General features: G+C 42.6%; 1 protein-coding gene across 7 annotated transcripts in view; it reads left to right on the top strand.

The window, feature by feature from the left end:
* cunh8orf89 (chromosome unknown C8orf89 homolog) overlaps positions 1–16,711 on the top strand; it is a 145,691-nt gene that overhangs the window by 108,597 nt on the left and 20,383 nt on the right. For 6 of the 7 annotated variants that reach the window (XM_087985966.1, XM_043689184.2, XM_043689180.2 and 3 more), the window contains 2 exons: positions 2,398–2,502; positions 13,717–13,864. In XM_087985966.1, coding sequence (XP_087842092.1) covers positions 2,398–2,502; positions 13,717–13,864 — 253 coding nt within the window. The remainder of the gene's footprint in view (positions 1–2,397; positions 2,503–13,716; positions 13,865–16,711) is intronic. The other variant, XM_043689181.2, reaches the window with a different exon arrangement.

Raw genomic sequence — 16,711 nt, 5'->3', positions numbered from 1 at the left:
TCAGGCTAATTCCATTATAGATTGGGATACATATTAACGAGGATAATAGTTAATTTCTTGACTGGTAAATATTCTAGGATAGCTTTTACAATAATATGACTACCACCTGGTTTGTTCTAGGACATATTAGGATGAGTGATAATTAATTAACTGGATTTTCTCTCATTTGAGAAAAGATATAATTATTTTAGAAACAGTTCAGAGAAGGTTAACTTGATTCATTTCTACATGAAGGCCTTGTTTGAGGAAAGATTCAACAGGTTATGCTTTTCTGCTTTGGAGTTTAAAAGAATGAGGTAATCTTATTGAAACAAAGATCTTGAGTTGACTGGATAGGTTGGATTGCCCTTTAAGAATAAGAAATCTCCCTTTTAAGAGAGGAGAATAAATTTAGATAATTAGTGTATGAAGTTCTGTTCTATAGAAAAAATAGTTAAGGATTATGTGCGGCACAGTGGCTAGCACTGCTGCCTCACAGCACCTGAGACCCGGGTTCAATTCCCACCTCAGGTGACTGACTGTGTGGAGTTTGCACGTTCTCCCCGTGTCTGCGTGGGTTTCCTCCAGGTGCTCCGGTTTCCTCCCACCGCCTAAAGGTGTGCAGGTTAGGTGAATTAGCCATGCTAAATTGCCTATAGTGTCAGGTAAGGGGTAAATGTAGGGGAATGGGTGGGTTGCACTTCGGTGGGTCGGTGTGGACTTGTTGGGCCGAAGGGCCTGTTTCCACACTAATGTAATCTAATTATGCAGTATAGACAGGAAAGTGGAGATGAGACCACAATTAGATCAGTGATCATCTTATTGACTAATGGAACAGGCTCAGAGCCAAAAATGCATAAAATAACTCAGATTCTGGTATTTGGAAAAGAAAGAGAAGCAAAAAGAAAAAAACACTACAATGTAGTTCAAAAGCACAAAGGAATACTTAAGGGATTGCAAAATCAATCAAAACATTTTCACAATTAGTTACAAAAAGAAGGGTGATCACACAATGCAGATCTCTATCTAATAAGTGACATGGTTAAATAAGTGTTGAACAGGTCAAATTAGTTACTTTGTACCAGTATTTTCAGTTGAAGAAATCAATACTACAGTCAATCAAGAAAGCTGGTATTGCATCAGGGACAGGATCACACAAAAATTAAGCAAAATAAGTTAGTGTAGAAAATAACACTGTTGAAGAGTGACAAAGATGCTGGATCAGATAACTTCCATTAGATGAAGGGTCACGAGACCAGAAAGATTAACTTTGATTTCTCTGCAGATGCTGTCAGACCTGCTGAGCTCTTCCAGCAATTCTTATCTTGTTTACAGCATTCAGTTCTTTCAGTTTCCATTACCTCAAAATCATGTAATCAGTTTGTTACCAAAACTGGTGATTTGGAGTTTACAAGCCACCAAAAACCCTACCTTTAAATCAGGAGGCTTGGATTTGGAAATACATAACACCATGTCTGAAAAATCAGATTAGAAAATATCTAAAATTGTGGCTACAAAGACTTCAAGAAGATAGGCAGCCCACTTGATTGGCACCCCACCTACTACATTGTGAAACACTCCTGGAAGAAGCTAGAGACAATAGTATGTGCCATATTCAGAATGCACTTCCAGCAACTCACCATACTCCTTCCACAGCAATTTCCAAAGTCTTGATCTACACCACTTAATAGGAGGAAGAAGGTGGTAGCTACATAGGAACATCACCACCTTAGCTACCCTTATACAAGCCATGCACCATCCAGACTTGGAATTATATTACCATTCCTTCAGTGAGTCAAAATCTTGGATCTTCCTTCCTGACTGTAGGCATACCTACACCAGCTAGACTGCAGCTGTTAGAGGGCAATTAGGGTTGCGGTAAAAATGCTGGCTTTGCTAGCAACCCCAGCATACCATGAAACAACAAAAATAAATGATAGCTCTTATCCACTAGATTCTCATGCTACTCATTGCAGCTTATCCACATTTACTAGCCACAGTCCCTGGTATCAGGATGCATATCTAACATCCGGATATACTTTATCCTCCAGGTTTGTGTGTGGCTTACAGGATTTGTAAGTCTTTCATTGCTTCCACATACTTCCAGCTATTAGTTATGGCAAGCACATTATCCAAACAGTGCTGTAATGTTTGGCATTCTGCTCTGAGCAAGAGGTGGTGCACCTTAGAAGGGAATAAACCTGTTAGGTACAAAAAAGGCTGAATTTTCTGAGTGCTACAGAGGAGATGACACTCAGCTCATGGGTTGGCTGCAATAATCATCCAGCATTGCTGAGAACATATGCTCCTCAGCTCCCAACTCACCTTTCTGTTCAAGGCTGTTGAGAGAGTTGATTAGACCATTTTCTTTCCAACTGTCAACTCCACTCTTCACAACTTTGATTTTTCTACCTTCAGGATCAATGGCAACCCAAAGGAGGAGAGAGAAAGAGCTACAACACAGTACAGAGGATGAGGTGCTGTCACTTGATCTGACAGTGGCAGCCACTGACTCAAATACTGGTATTGTATATAATATGTATCCTAGTATGGTGTTGGCGTCAGCACAGTGAGCAAGAGTGGGTGGCCACACCAGGTTCCAGTGTGTACTCAGAGGCCCAGATGAGGATCTTTGTTAGGCAGAATAGAGATAATGATTTGAAAAAATGTCATTGATCTGGTATCTTGACATGATCCAGCTGTTTCTCATGACAGGTTGAAGTGGTTGGGACAGGAAGCAATTAAACTCGAAATTAAAAGGAATTTCCAGGTGAAGTCTCTTTCCCACCACATTTTTTCTAACCTACTGTTAGATATGCAAAGGAGAGAACACAACAGGAAGATTGTCATTTTCACAAGCTGAAGGCTTTCAGCAATTAGCTTAAAGAGCTACAATCATGACCCAGGTGTAAGGTGGTTTTGTAAATCACTTCATTACAATAATAACAGACAAAAAAGGTTCTTAATTAGCAATTCTATGAAAAAGTTAAAATTTGAGGAGATCGAGGCTATTCAGACCATTGGGTTGTACTGACACTCAGAGGAGCATCCTGCCTGTTTACTGTGACCCCACATTTACCATAGTTAACCCACAAGCCTCTATAGTCCTGAACACTACAGGGCAATTTAGCATGGCCAATCCATATACCCTACACATCTTTAGACTGTGAAGGAAACCTACACAGACACAGGAAGAACATACAAACTCAGTCACCCAAAGCTGGAATTGGACCCAGGTCTCTGGTATAGAGGCAGTAGTGCTAACTACTGCATTGTCCACATATGCAGCCTGACTGGTTTAGTGATCATAGAATTTGGTGTTTTTACTTTAGATTTCTAGTATCTGCATAACTTTGCTGGTGGATTATTACTACCATTACTTGCAACTACCTAGATGGTAGTTCATCCATCTTAGTTTATGTTTTCCTGCTGCCAACCTTCAGGGTAGTTTGGGAACAGAATGCAGATATACACTCTCCCAATGTTGAGTTTCTAGGGCAAAGGCCTTCCCTTAAAACACTAGTTGCAGCAAGAGGACCACCTTCTCGGACTCTTGGTGCCCCTTTGTAGGGAAGGCGAAAATATTTGCAGAAATACAGAGCTAGGTGATCCACAGCCAGTCAACCATATCAAAACTCTGCAGTCCTGCTACATCCAATCATGAATGGTGGTGTGCACTTAAGAGCAGAGCCTACAAAAACATCCCCATCTTCATGGATGAGTATGTCTGTGCAAAAGACAAGTACTTATACATCCCATTCTAGCTCTGTCTGTCCAGTGGTGACAGCACTCTGGACAACCTACCCACCTTTTGGGGCTCAGTCTGCTGCTATGTACCATCTCACACTCATACCCTGACATGCCACCTGGCCACCTCTAGCGTGAAGGCACGTAGGACAGCCCACAAGCCTTCCCCATCTTGGCCTGCACCTGGTTCTCAGCTGCTCTGACACCTGATCACCTCAAGGACAGCCTATTCAGATTAGGCCTTCAGACAGCACACTCAATGGCCTATCCACCTTCTGGCTCTTGGGAGTGACTGGCATTGGGACAGCCTTACCCACTTTCAGGTGGGCAGGTGAGCCTATGCACCCTCCAGCTTCAGGATGGCTATGGAGCCTCCCAGCTCACAGTAAGGCCTGCTAGATGCAGGGATACACAAGACACTGATAAAGCAACAAGACAGACACAAACAATCCCTTCTATTCAAAGAAGGTGCAGAGATTTGTAGTTAGGGTGCTTGTTGTAGTTCACCGAGCTGGGAATTTGTGTTGCAGATGTTTTTACCTGTCTAGGTGACATCCTCAGTGCTTGGGAGCCTCCTGTGAAGTGCTTCTGATCTTTTCTCTGGCATTTAGTGGTTTGAATCTGCTGCTTCCAGTTATCAGTTCCAGCTGTCTGCTGCAGTGGCTGGTATATTGGGTCCAGGTCAATGTGCTTGTTGATTGAATTAGTGGATGATTGTTATGCCTCTAGGAATTCCTTGGCTGTTCTGTTTGGCTTGTCCTTTAAAATGTTGTTCCATTCAAACTCATGTTGCTGGTCATCTGTGTGTGGCTACGAAGGATAGCTGGTAGTGTTGTTGGTGTTTATGGATGTGGATTGTTAGCTGTCTTCCTGTTTGTCTTGTTTTATGCAGTCCTTGCATGGGATTTTATATGCGATGTTGGTTTTGCTCATGCTGGGTATCAGGTCCTTTGTCCTGGTGAGTTGTCTGAGAGTGGCTGTTGGTTTATGTGCTGTTATGAGTCCTAGTGATTGTAGTAGTCTGGCTGTCAGTTCAGAAATGTTCTTGATGTATGGTAAAGTGGCTAGTCCTTTGGGTTGGGGCATGTCCTCATTCTGTTGTCTTTCCCTTAGGCATCTGTTGATGAAATTGTGGGGGGTATCTGTTTTTGGTGAATACATTGTAGAGGTGTTCTTCCTCTTTTGCAGTTCTTGTGCGCTGCAGTGTATGGTGGCATTTTTGAAGTGTCTTGATGCATCTGCTTTGGTGTTGGGGTGGTTGCTTTTGTAGTTTAGGACTTGGTCTGTGTGGCCTTTCTGTATACCTTTGTGGTGAATTCTCTGGTCAGTGTTCTGTACCATCACATCTAGGAATGGGAGTTGGTGGTCCTTTTCTTCCCTCGCTAGTGAATTGGATTCCTGCGAGTGTGACATTGATCTGGTGTGTTCTCTATTTGTGTTTAATGATTACAAAGTTGTCCACATATGACTATTGACAAAACCCTAGCCAGAGAAACATAGCCAACCTACTGGACATGGGTTCACTGTCTTGTCTGTTCTAACAAAGACTGCATACTCAAATTACTGGACCTGTGCCTTCACATTCAACCAAATATGAACAAATCAATGGCACATCTATGGGCTCACCCATCTCTGGACTCCTTGCATTACAGCTTCTGCCAAGATTAGAACAAGCAGTCTTACCACAAATTCAACCCAAACTCTGGGTCAGATATGTGGATGCAACCTTTATAATCATTAAAAAACCACAAAGAGAGAACATACACCAGATCAACACAGGAATCAGATTCTCTAGGAGGGGAAGAAAAGGACATCCAACTCCCATTCCTAGACATGGTATAGAGAACACTGAACAGAGAATTCAAAGGTATACGGGAAAGCCAGACCAAATCCTGAACTACAAAGACAACCACCCCAACGCAAGTTGCATCAAGACACTTAAAGGGCCACAACACTGCAGCACACCAGAACTGCAAAAGAGGGACACCTCTACAATGTTTTTGGCAAAAACAGATACCCCCACAATTTCATCACAGATGCTTAAGGGAAAGACAATGGAATGAGGACATGCTACAACCCAAAGGACTAGCCACTTTACCATACATCAAGAACATTTCTGAACTGACAGCCAGACTACTACAACCACTAGGACTCATAACAGCACAAACCAACAGCCACTCAGACAACTCACCAGGACAAACGACCCGATATCCAGCATGAGCTAAACCAATGTAGTATATAAAATCCCATGCAAGGACTGCACAACACTACAGGACAAACAGGAAGACAGCTAACAATCTGCATCCATGAACACCAACTAGTCATGAAGCAACATACCAGCTATCCTTAGTAGCCACATGCAGATGACAAGCAACATGAGTTTGACTGGGACAACACTATTATAGGACAAGCCAAACAGAAAAGCCAGGGAATTCCTAGAGGCATGGCACTCATCCACTGATTCAAACAAGCACATAGACCTGGACCCAATATACCAGCCACTGCAGCAGCCAGCTGGAATGGACAACCAGAAGCAGCAGATTCAAACCACTATAAATGCCAGAGAAAAGATCAGAAGCACTTCACAGGAGCTCCCAAGCACTGAGGATGTCACCTAGACAGGGGACAAAATGTCTGCAACACAAATTCCCAGCTTGGCTAACAGAACAACAGTCCTTTCTATTACAGGAAGAAACCAAACTGTTCTCTTCAAAATGTAGAGTCCATTCCAGAGTGTAAAGTACATTGTCAGAAATATAGAGTCCACTCCAAACTGCAGAGTCCATTGTTAAAAACCCAGAGTCCACAACCAAAGGCAGGGTCCACTCCTGAAGGAGGCAAATACACCTTACAGCACATACAGGTGTTTAATCTCCATGAGGCCTAGCCCATCCAGAGAGAACCAGGCCCACTCAGAAGTACTACTTTTTAAAAAAGGTGGTATTAACTCAGGGGTTTGGTCCACTCCTGAAGGCAGGGTCCACTTATAAACTCTAGGATGCAGCAAATGCTCACCTAGCACCCACAGGTGTTCAGTCTTTAGAGGCCTAGTCCACCAACAAAGGCCAGCCTACCCACAGGAACAGCTCATCTGAAAAGGAGGTATATTTTCTAAAAAGGCTCAGTCCAAACACCAAAAAACCTAGAATGCAAGGGCTAAACGCTGCCACACAAGTCAGTCCTTTTCTCAAGGGGGGGGGGGGGGGGGGGGGGGGGAGGGGAAAGAGGAGAAAGAGTAACAGGCTCTAACCAGCCAGTTAAAGAACAGTTCCTGAGAACAGAGTTACATCTGAAACACTAACTGAAGATCAGGCAGTGAGAAATCAGTCCTCCAAAAAAGGAATACCAGTTAACAAAACTGCCTTTGTAAACCAGCCAGTTTAGGTATCAGGTTCTTAAAGAAACTAAATTTCTAAGTTTTAAATAGTTAACAAAGCAGTTCACCAAACACTATGTACATGGGAAAGGGCAGCAAAGCCAAACCACAGTGCAGTGTGCATAGAACACAGACCTAATGTAAAAAACCTGTCCATACCACATACTGATCAGACAGTCCTTGGCTAATCTTCCAGTCTCTGGCTGCCCTGCTTACTGACTCCCCAAGTCTGCTTTCCTACAAGCTGGTTGGCCTTTTGGCTCCCAGTCACCCCATGTACTAACCAAACCACCCCCCAACCTGCTTTCCTACAGTCAAGCAGTTGGTCTTCTAGCACCTAGCCACCCTGCAACCTTGCTGACCCTTTCTCCTGGCCAGCGTTCCTACAGATTAGCCATCAGCTGTCAGACTCCCAGCCTCTGTGTACTGACTAGCCCCTCCCAAGTCAGCCTTCCTACAGAAGGAAGTCAGCCACCTGGTTCAGCCTCACATACTGACCAGCCTGCCCTATACCAGCTTTCCTGCAAAGATGCTTTCAGTTTCCTCATCCAGCATACTGACAGGCCCACTTTCCTTCAGGCTGGTCAACCATCCTGCTTCCAGCCAGCCTGTGTACTGGCTGCCCCTCCCTTGACATGCTTTCCTATGATGATTGTGTCAGCTGCGTAGCCCCCAGCCACCTTGTATACTAAGACTCTCCCCCTCCACCAGCCAGCTTTCCCCCAGGCCAGTCTTTGACCATCCAGCTCCCAGCCACCCCATGTAATGACTAGCCCACTCTGGACTGCACTTTGGGTGACCACACCCAAAAATCTTCAATACAATTTCCAGTAGAGGAGTCCATGTAGCAAATGTAGTCCAGGATGTAGCAAATACTCACCTCCTAGCACACAGGTGTTCAGTCTCCAGAGGCCTGGCCCTTCCAGAGAGAACAGGCCCACTCAGGAACACAGTACATTGTGAAGCTGCAGTTAACTCAGGAGTTTGTTCTAGTCCCGAAGACAATGTTTAGTCCCAAAGGCAGAGTCCATGCCACACAGTCTTTAGAGACCTGGTCCATCCAAAGGGCCAGGCCCACTCACAGGAACATAGTACATTGTAGTTAACTCAGTGGTTTGGTCCACTCCACAATGCAGAGTCCACTCCAGGATGCAGCAATTGCTCACCTCCCAGCACACAGGTGTTCAATCTTGGTCTAGTAATCCACAAACTTGCCAGCTCATCTTGGAAAGATGTATTTTCCTCAAGGGCTCAGTCCAAATGTCAAAAAAGTGAATTTTTTTTGAGAAGTACAAGGGCCAAGCCCTGCCACAAAATCAATGTAGTCCTTTTCTCAAATTAAAAAAGAGAAAAAGTTACAGGAAGTAACCTAGCCAGTTAAACAGTTCCCTAGGAAAACTGAGTTACACCTGTAGCACATACACTGTTTAAATCAGCCAGTTTAAAAAGTCAGGCCTCAATTAAAAAGGAATGCCAGTTAACAAACTTGCTATATGGTTCAGCCAGTTTAGGAATCAGATTTCCTTTTAAACCAAAAGCAGCAGTAACATTGACTGAGTCAGTCAACAAAGTCAGTCCCCTAAACTGAGGAGACTCCAATTCTCCTGGTTATATTTATTTTAAACAATTACAAAGCAGTTTACAAAAAACAAACATTAACTGCTGTATACAAAAAAACCAGCAATTTTATAAAGGGAAAGGAGCAGCAAAGCCAGGCCCTGAAACCCTACTGTTCAACCAGTTTACAGGGAAAGGACGACAAACCTCAAATCCCAGTTTCAAATGTTACAAGACAGCAACAGTGACATTTGTACATAAAGACAATCCAATTACAGAAAGTGCATATAATACAGACCCAGCAAGCCCCTGTCCCTCCCACCTTCCAGCCACTAAGGCAGCCCACCCCTATGCACCTTCTGGCTCAGTCCACCTGACCTTTCAACCACCTCTAGGACAGCCCACCCCAGTACCCAACTGGGGTGACAGCATGGAGGATGGCTACCTGCCTTCTGTCTCTTGGTCTGCCCCCACGTACATTGGGCTCTCACCCACCCTGATGTGCCATGTGGCACATGGACTGCCCTGACACCTTCTGACCACCTCTAGGTGAGCCCATCCTTTTCCCCCTAGGATGACAGCACACAGGACAGCCTCAAGTCTTCTGGTTCTTGGCCTGCCCCTACGCACCTTCTGGCTTTCGGCCACTAACCTTCAGACCACCTCTAGGACAGCCCATCCAGATTACCCCTTCTCAGGATGACAGTGCTCCACCTTCTGACTCTCAGGGAGACTGGCATCAGGGTGGCCTACCCACCCTCTGGCTCTCGGTGACAGCTTTCACAATGACCCATGAGCCTCCCAGCTCACAGTAAGACCTGCCAAACCCAGTAATACACAAAAGTGCAGGTGATAGACCCAACAAGCAACATGATAGAGTTAGTCATCAAAAACAGAATCCTTTCTGGTACAGAGCCCAAATATAGAGTCTTCAAAATATAGAGACCATTCCCAGGAATGCAGAGTCCACTCCAGTTTACAAGGTGCATTGTCAGAAATGGAGTCCACTGCTAAAAACAGGGTCCACAACCAAGGGCAGAGTCCACTCTTGAGGCAGAAAATGCACACCACAGGTGTGCAGTCACCATGGAGTCCTGGCCCATCCTTGGAGAACCAGATTCAGTCACAGGAACATAACAGGTGCAGTTAACTCAGGGCTTTGGTCCACTCCTGAAGGCAAGGTCTTCTCACAAACTCCAGGATACAGCAAGTGCACACCTCCCAGCACATAGGTATTCAATCTTCAGAGGCCCAGTCCCAGGGCTAGGCCTCCCTACAGGAACAACTCATCTGGTAAGATGTATTTCTTCACAAGGGTTCAATCCAAACACCAAAAACAGTGAAGACAAAAAACTGGAGCCCAAGGACTGAGCCCTGCCATAAAAACATTTGTCCTTTTCTCAAAGAGAAAAAAAGAGTAACACAGGCTGCAGCCAGCCAGTGAACAACAATCCCCTAATGAGAACTGAGTTACACCTGAATCACATTGTACACATCAGGAAGTTAGAAATCAGACCTCAAAGGAATAGCAGTTAACAAGCTGGCCAAGTAATTCAGCCAGTTCAGGAATCAGGTTTCTCTTCCCCCCTCCAAAAAAACAGAAACCAACTGCAACTGTAACACTGACTGTGGCACAGAGTCCATCCCTTATAACTAGGAGATTTAGTCTCCTCTGTTTATCAGTCAGCTAAGGCTTTCCTGATTGACTGAACCAGTCAACACAGCACCAGTTCCCTAAACTGAGGGGACTGCAAGTCTCCTGGTTATATTATTAAACAAATTACTAAACAGTTAACATTTACAGCTGTATTTAACAAGGGAGGGGAGCAGCAAAGCTAGGCCCCCAAACCCTACCGTTCAACCTGTTTACATGGAGAGGAGGACAGACCTCAAACCCAAGTTCCACATATAAAAGACAGTGACAATGACATTTATACACAAAAAGCTAATCCAGTTACATAAACAGCACATACAATACAGACCCAGCAAGCCATCTCTCACCTTCCAACCACTGAGGCAGCCCACCCCTACATACCTTCCAGCTCTTGGTCCACCCTATGTCCCTTCCAGTTCTCAGTCTGCCCTGACACCTTTCGACCACGGTTAGGGCAGCCCACCCTGGTACCCATCCAGGGTAACAGCAGTTAGGATGGCCTACCCACCTTCCAGCTTCACTAACCACCCTCAGCACCTTTCAACCACCTCTGGGGCAGCCAGTCCCAGTACCTGCCCAGGGTGACAGCACCGAGGACAGCTATCCATCTTCTGGCTCGTCTGCCCCTACGTACCATTAGGCTCTCACACCCTGATGCACCATCCAGCCAGTGGGCCATCCTGGAACACCTTCCGGCCACCTCTAGGACAGCCCACCCCCTTTCTTGGGGGACAGCATGCAGGGTAGCCCACAAGCCTTCTGGATCTCAGCCTGCCCTACGTGCCTTCTGGCTCTCAGCTGCTCAGACCTTTCAACCACCTCTAGGACAGCCGTCCCAATCACCCCTTGGGACAACAGGGCTCAGAACAGCCTACCCACCATCCAGCTGTCAGGGTGAGCACTTTCAGGACAACCCATGAGCCTCCCAACTCACAGTAAGACCTACCAGACCCAGGGACACAAGACAGTGCAGGTGATAACCCAACAAACACCACAATACAGTTAGTTGCCAAAAAAACAGTCCTTTCTGGTACACAGTCCAAATGTAGAATCTTCAGAATACAGAGTCCATTCCCAGGAATGGAGTCCACTCCAGTTTGAGGTGCATTATCCAAAATGGAGTCCACTCCAAACTGCAGAGTCCACTCCCAAAGGCAGCAAATGCACAGCACACAGGTGTTCAGTCTCCATGGAGTCCTGACACATCCTTGGAGAGCCAGGGCCACTCACAGGAACAGTACATTTTAAAGGTGCAATTAACTCAAGGGTTTTTGGTCCACTCCTGAAGGCTAGATCTTCCCCAAAACTCCAGGATACAGCAAGTGCTCACCTCCAGCACACACACATTCAACCTTCAGAGGCCCAGTCCCAGGGCTAGGCCTCCCTACAGGAACAGCTCCTCTGGTCAAATGTGTCTTTTACAAGGGCTCAGTCCCAACACCAATAAAAAGTGAAGACAAAAAAAAAACAGAAGAAAACTAGAGTCCAAGGGCTAAGCCCTACTACAAAGTTAACATTACCCTTCTCATACAAGAAAAAAGTTAACACAGACTGTAACCAGCCAGTGAAACAACAATCCCCTAATGAGAACTGAGTTTCACCTGAAACACATTATGCACATCAGGAGTTTAACAATCAGTCCTCACTAAAAGGAATGCCAGTTAACAAACTAGCTAAGTAATTTAGACAGTTCAGGAATCAGGTTTTTCCCCCCTCCCAAAAAAAGGAAAGCAGAAACTAACAGTAACACACTGACTATAACACCAACCAGCATAGAGTCAGTCCCCTAAACTGAAGAGGCTCTGAATCTTCTGTTTATATCAGTCAGCCAGGGCTTTCCTGATCGGTCCAGGTTAACAACCCCAATCATTGACCTCGTAGTCAATGAGGTCAACCTGATTCCAATCACTACAGACCAAAACCCACAGGTCATTAGTTCAAAATTGAAACTTGAAAATAAATTAGCTTAATATATACATATGATGCACTTTACATCAGAATTGCAATATTCTGAACAATTTTACTGTAAATTTGTGCTCCTCACAATGCTCCGCATGAAGTTTATCTGTGTCTGCCTCATGTAAGTTCAAATACATATCGAGTTGTAAGGTACAACTAAGTACAGGTATCATTTTAGGGGAGTAATTTAGGGAAGTAAATTTACCTTTAAGATTATATGGCTGTAAAGCAGTGATAGGAACGGAGTCACTTTTCTCTGACTGACTAAGTGTACTGTTAGTTAAGTCAGACAGGTCAACACCATTCCATCTTACTCTTGAGGACTGATCAATCAGAGTGAGGTTTCTTCTATTTAGTTATGGCTATCCGAACTGGTGATGGATAGAGTTCTATCATCTGACAAGAGATAGGAATTTAATCACTGGCCTATGCACCTTAATCCATTTTTGCATTTAAGGGTACTAAACATTGGACATATTTTTTCAGGTTGGCATCCAGAAGCCAATTTGTAAGATTCATCATGTTTTGATTGTGTTTTTATATATATTTGCTCATGAGGCATGGGTTTCATTGGCTAGCCAGCATATATTGCCTATGTACAAAGCCATGAATGCAACATACTCTGAGGAAAATGAGACAATGTGCAGAACTGGCATTTTTAAAAGTTATTTATGTTTCTCCACTCACTACCTTGCTTTCAAGAAATAATTCCATTTTTGTGATTGATACCAAAAAATTATGGTAATGCTAATTGTGGTTTACTGTAGTACATTGATTAGCATTTGTAGATCTTTTTAAAAAGCTGTCTTAATCCTGACTGTGGAAATATTCCCTATGCTTCAATGGGTACTTCCCTCCCCCCTTTAGGTTGGAATGGTTATACTCAAACGTTCATATCTTTGTGTTCCTTCATTAGATGTGGAGGTCACTTTTATTTGTCCTTAATTTCCCGTTAATTGAATGAGATGCTAGGCCATTTCGGAAGGCAGGTAAGAGTCAATCATATTGTTGTGTGTCAGGAATTGTGTGTAGGATTAAGATGGCAAATTGTCTTCCTTCAAGGAAATTTGTAAACCAGAGGAGAATTTTATAACAGCCTATGATCATAGTTATCATTACTGAGATTAGCTTTCAATTTCAGATTTATTAATTGAATTCCAAATTCCACCAGCTGCCATGGTGAGATTTAAACCCAAATTTCCTTGGCATTAACCTTGACGTCCAGATTATTAATCCAATGACACTGACACTGCACCACCATCATCCCCCACATTCTTCTTTTCTTTATTGATATCTAAAGTAATCAAATGAGCAGAATTATATATTATACTCATTTGTCCAATATGTTAAAATTGTGATCAATTTTCAAGGTTATCAATGTCTATATTATTCTTGTGTCATGAATGATTCTTAAACACAAAGGCATGTTTCCTTTCATTTGCAGTTCTTTCCTCTGAGTTAAAAAGAAATGACAAAAACGTTAAAATACCAACAGTGACTCAAGCAAATGGAATTCAGGGGTGTAAGACTAAAAATGTTCAGCAGTCACACAAAGAATTTACAGATGGTGCACCTGAAACTCATGCTTTCAGGTAAGAGCAGAAATAAATAAATACTTTAAAATCCTTTCCTTCAATCTACTTTATTGACTGTAATTAGATTTCTAGGAGACAATCTAATATTGATGACCTTTAGTTTTACTCTTCCCCACAACTGGGAACATTCTTTTTGTGAGTACTCTATAAAACCTTGCAAGATTGAAAGAATGATATTAGGTTATTTATTTTGAAGAGAAAAGTTCATCAATTTGTTCACTTTACCAGGTAGTTCTGGTATCATTTTTCTAAGTTTTTTTTAACACCTCTTTAACTAAAATAGCACACAGAATAACAACACCATTAAAAAGTTTTATATAAGTTTAGCAAAATATCCCCAGTTTTGAATTCGATTCATGTATAAATTAACATTAATATGATTTTGTGTTTTTTAATGAGTTTATTAACCTGTTTTCTAACGAAAGAATAATTCGTAGTGGTTTAGTTTTCTGCTGTCACAAAATTACATCTCATGTCTCCCCAGATTATTTCTTTGGCCCCATACTACCTCTTACCTACATACTTATACTTGGCAACATCATTCAAAAACATAGCATATATATAAACTAATGCTGATACCATCTCACTTGACCCCTCCACTATCTCTGAACTGTCTAATTGTTCATTAATAGTTATTATCAAATGAGCAAAAATATTCTTCAACTTTACATTATCTTCTGTCCCTGCCTTAAATTTGTTCCCTAAACACTGCTTCAGTCCCTCTCTCTGGCAAATGTCAAAGATTGAACCTAACTGCTCTCAACTGTGATGTCATATTTGATTCCAAGTTGAGTTTATGGTCTCACCTTCATGCCATCAGTAAGGCTCCTAGTCCCATGGCTGCAACATCATCTGACAACACCAGTTCTGAAGTAGAATCATACTGGACTCAAAATGTTAACTCTTTCTTTCTCCACAGATGCTGCTGGTCCTACTAAGATTGTCTTGCACTTTGTTTTTCATTTCAGATGTCCAGCATTCATAATATTTTGCTTTTGCACGATCATCTGACTCTGCTTTTGCCTGAGCTCAATCTTGCTGAAAACTTTATCCATCCATTCGTCACCTCTAAACTTGAACATTACATCACGCACACTTGGTTGGCCTCCATCTTCCACCTTGCATTATCTTGAGGTTATCTAAAAATCTGCTGCCTGTACTCGCTCACATCAAACCCTGTTTGTTCATTACACTACGCTGACTGTCCTGCATTGGTTCCTGATTAAGCAAAACCTTGATTTTAAAATTCTTATCCTTTTGTTTTCAAATTCTTCTTTGATTCATCCCTCTGTATCCCTTTGTCCTCCTCTGTTCCAATAATAACTTACATTTACGTAATATCTTTAATGGAATAAAATGTTCCAAGGTGGTTCACAGTATTATAAAGCATAATTTAAGTGACACAGGCACTACTAAGGCAAATGGCCAAAAACTTGTTCAAAATGTTTAGTTTTAGAAGCATCTCAAAGGAAAAAGAAAAGTGTCATTGAGGTCAAGGAAGGAGCAGTCACAGTCATTAGCAGTTATATTGGATATAATTTGTGATCTTGATAAGAGCTGTGGAAATAATGAAATAAGCATGGAGTTTTTCAGTATGGTCACAGATGTGGGTGGGAACAACATCAAGGAATTATTTTGAGGAATTTAGGACACGGGTGCTAATGAAATGAAGGTCAGCTGACCCTGAACACACTCACATATTGTTGGAGTTGAGGACGGAATAATCAGAAAGAAGGGATTTAAGATGATAGTTTGCAATAGGAAAAAAAATCCAAACGTCATTTTTGCAAGTTAAATTAATAAAGAAATAGTGAGCAGTTATAGGCCAATGAAACTCGGATCTAATAGACTTCGTGTTGAACCATTGTCCAGAGTATAAATCTGCACCCTTGGATTTAATCAAGTGGAAATGAAAGCTGAATGAGGAGAATGGCTAAGATGGGAGAGAATACTAGTTTAATTTGGGACTAGGTGGTGCAGAATTATATTGTGCATCAAATCTATGGCTGCCAAAATGAGGCATTCCAGCAGTCACAGACTAGGTAGTTTTCACTGTATAGTTGTAGGCAAATTGGGGGAAGGTTTCTTTCTAAGGCCAGAAGAATGTAAAGTTAGAAGATGGATGTGGATGGAAAGTGTTTCTAGTAAGTGATCAGAGATGGCTTTATCTATGATTGATACATTGTGAGCAGTGAGGCAGAGTTATGAGGATGACTGTTAATATATGTTTACATTGAGGAACAGGTTTGGGAGGACAAATAAGTCATGAACTCAGGGAAAATAGCATGATATATTGAGATGGAGGGTGAAATAACTGATGATGAGAATTTTGTCAGTGCAGAAGCTAAGAGATGGAAAGCAGCAAAGTATTCTTGGTAAGAAAACTTTTACCATACTTGCAAAGATGGGAGAGAACAAGAGAACTTTAAATTAAACATGAGAGGGACAGAACAATGTTACATGATATTGAGTGATGAGTACCAAATTGCCACCATGACATTATTGATGGGTAGGTAAGATGTAGCCAACTGGAGAGACATTTTTCGTCACATCTCAATCTTGTCACAAAGCTGCTCCCTTTTTTCTGAAAGGTGTTCCTTTTCTCAGGATACTGTGTCCTTGATTTTTCTCAGAGGGGTAATAAAACTCTCCCGGCTCCAAGGTGATTAGTTTGGTAGAGATGAAAAAGGATTTTGAGCAGCCATTTGTTTATATGTAAACAAATGAGATTTCAGGCCAAAGTGGTCATGTTTTACAAGTGACCTGTATAATGAAAGGGGAGTGGTCAGCTCTCTAGCTAAACAGTTAGGTCCAGAACTAGTTAGGAGTTCAGCTGTGTGGAAA

The sequence above is a fragment of the Chiloscyllium plagiosum genome, unplaced genomic scaffold (assembly GCF_037043375.1).
Source record: "Chiloscyllium plagiosum isolate Xiang-an unplaced genomic scaffold, Cpla_swu_hap1 HiC_scaffold_4, whole genome shotgun sequence".
Taxonomy (NCBI): Eukaryota; Metazoa; Chordata; class Chondrichthyes; order Orectolobiformes; family Hemiscylliidae; genus Chiloscyllium; species Chiloscyllium plagiosum.
This window is presented reverse-complemented; position numbering and strand designations above follow the sequence as displayed.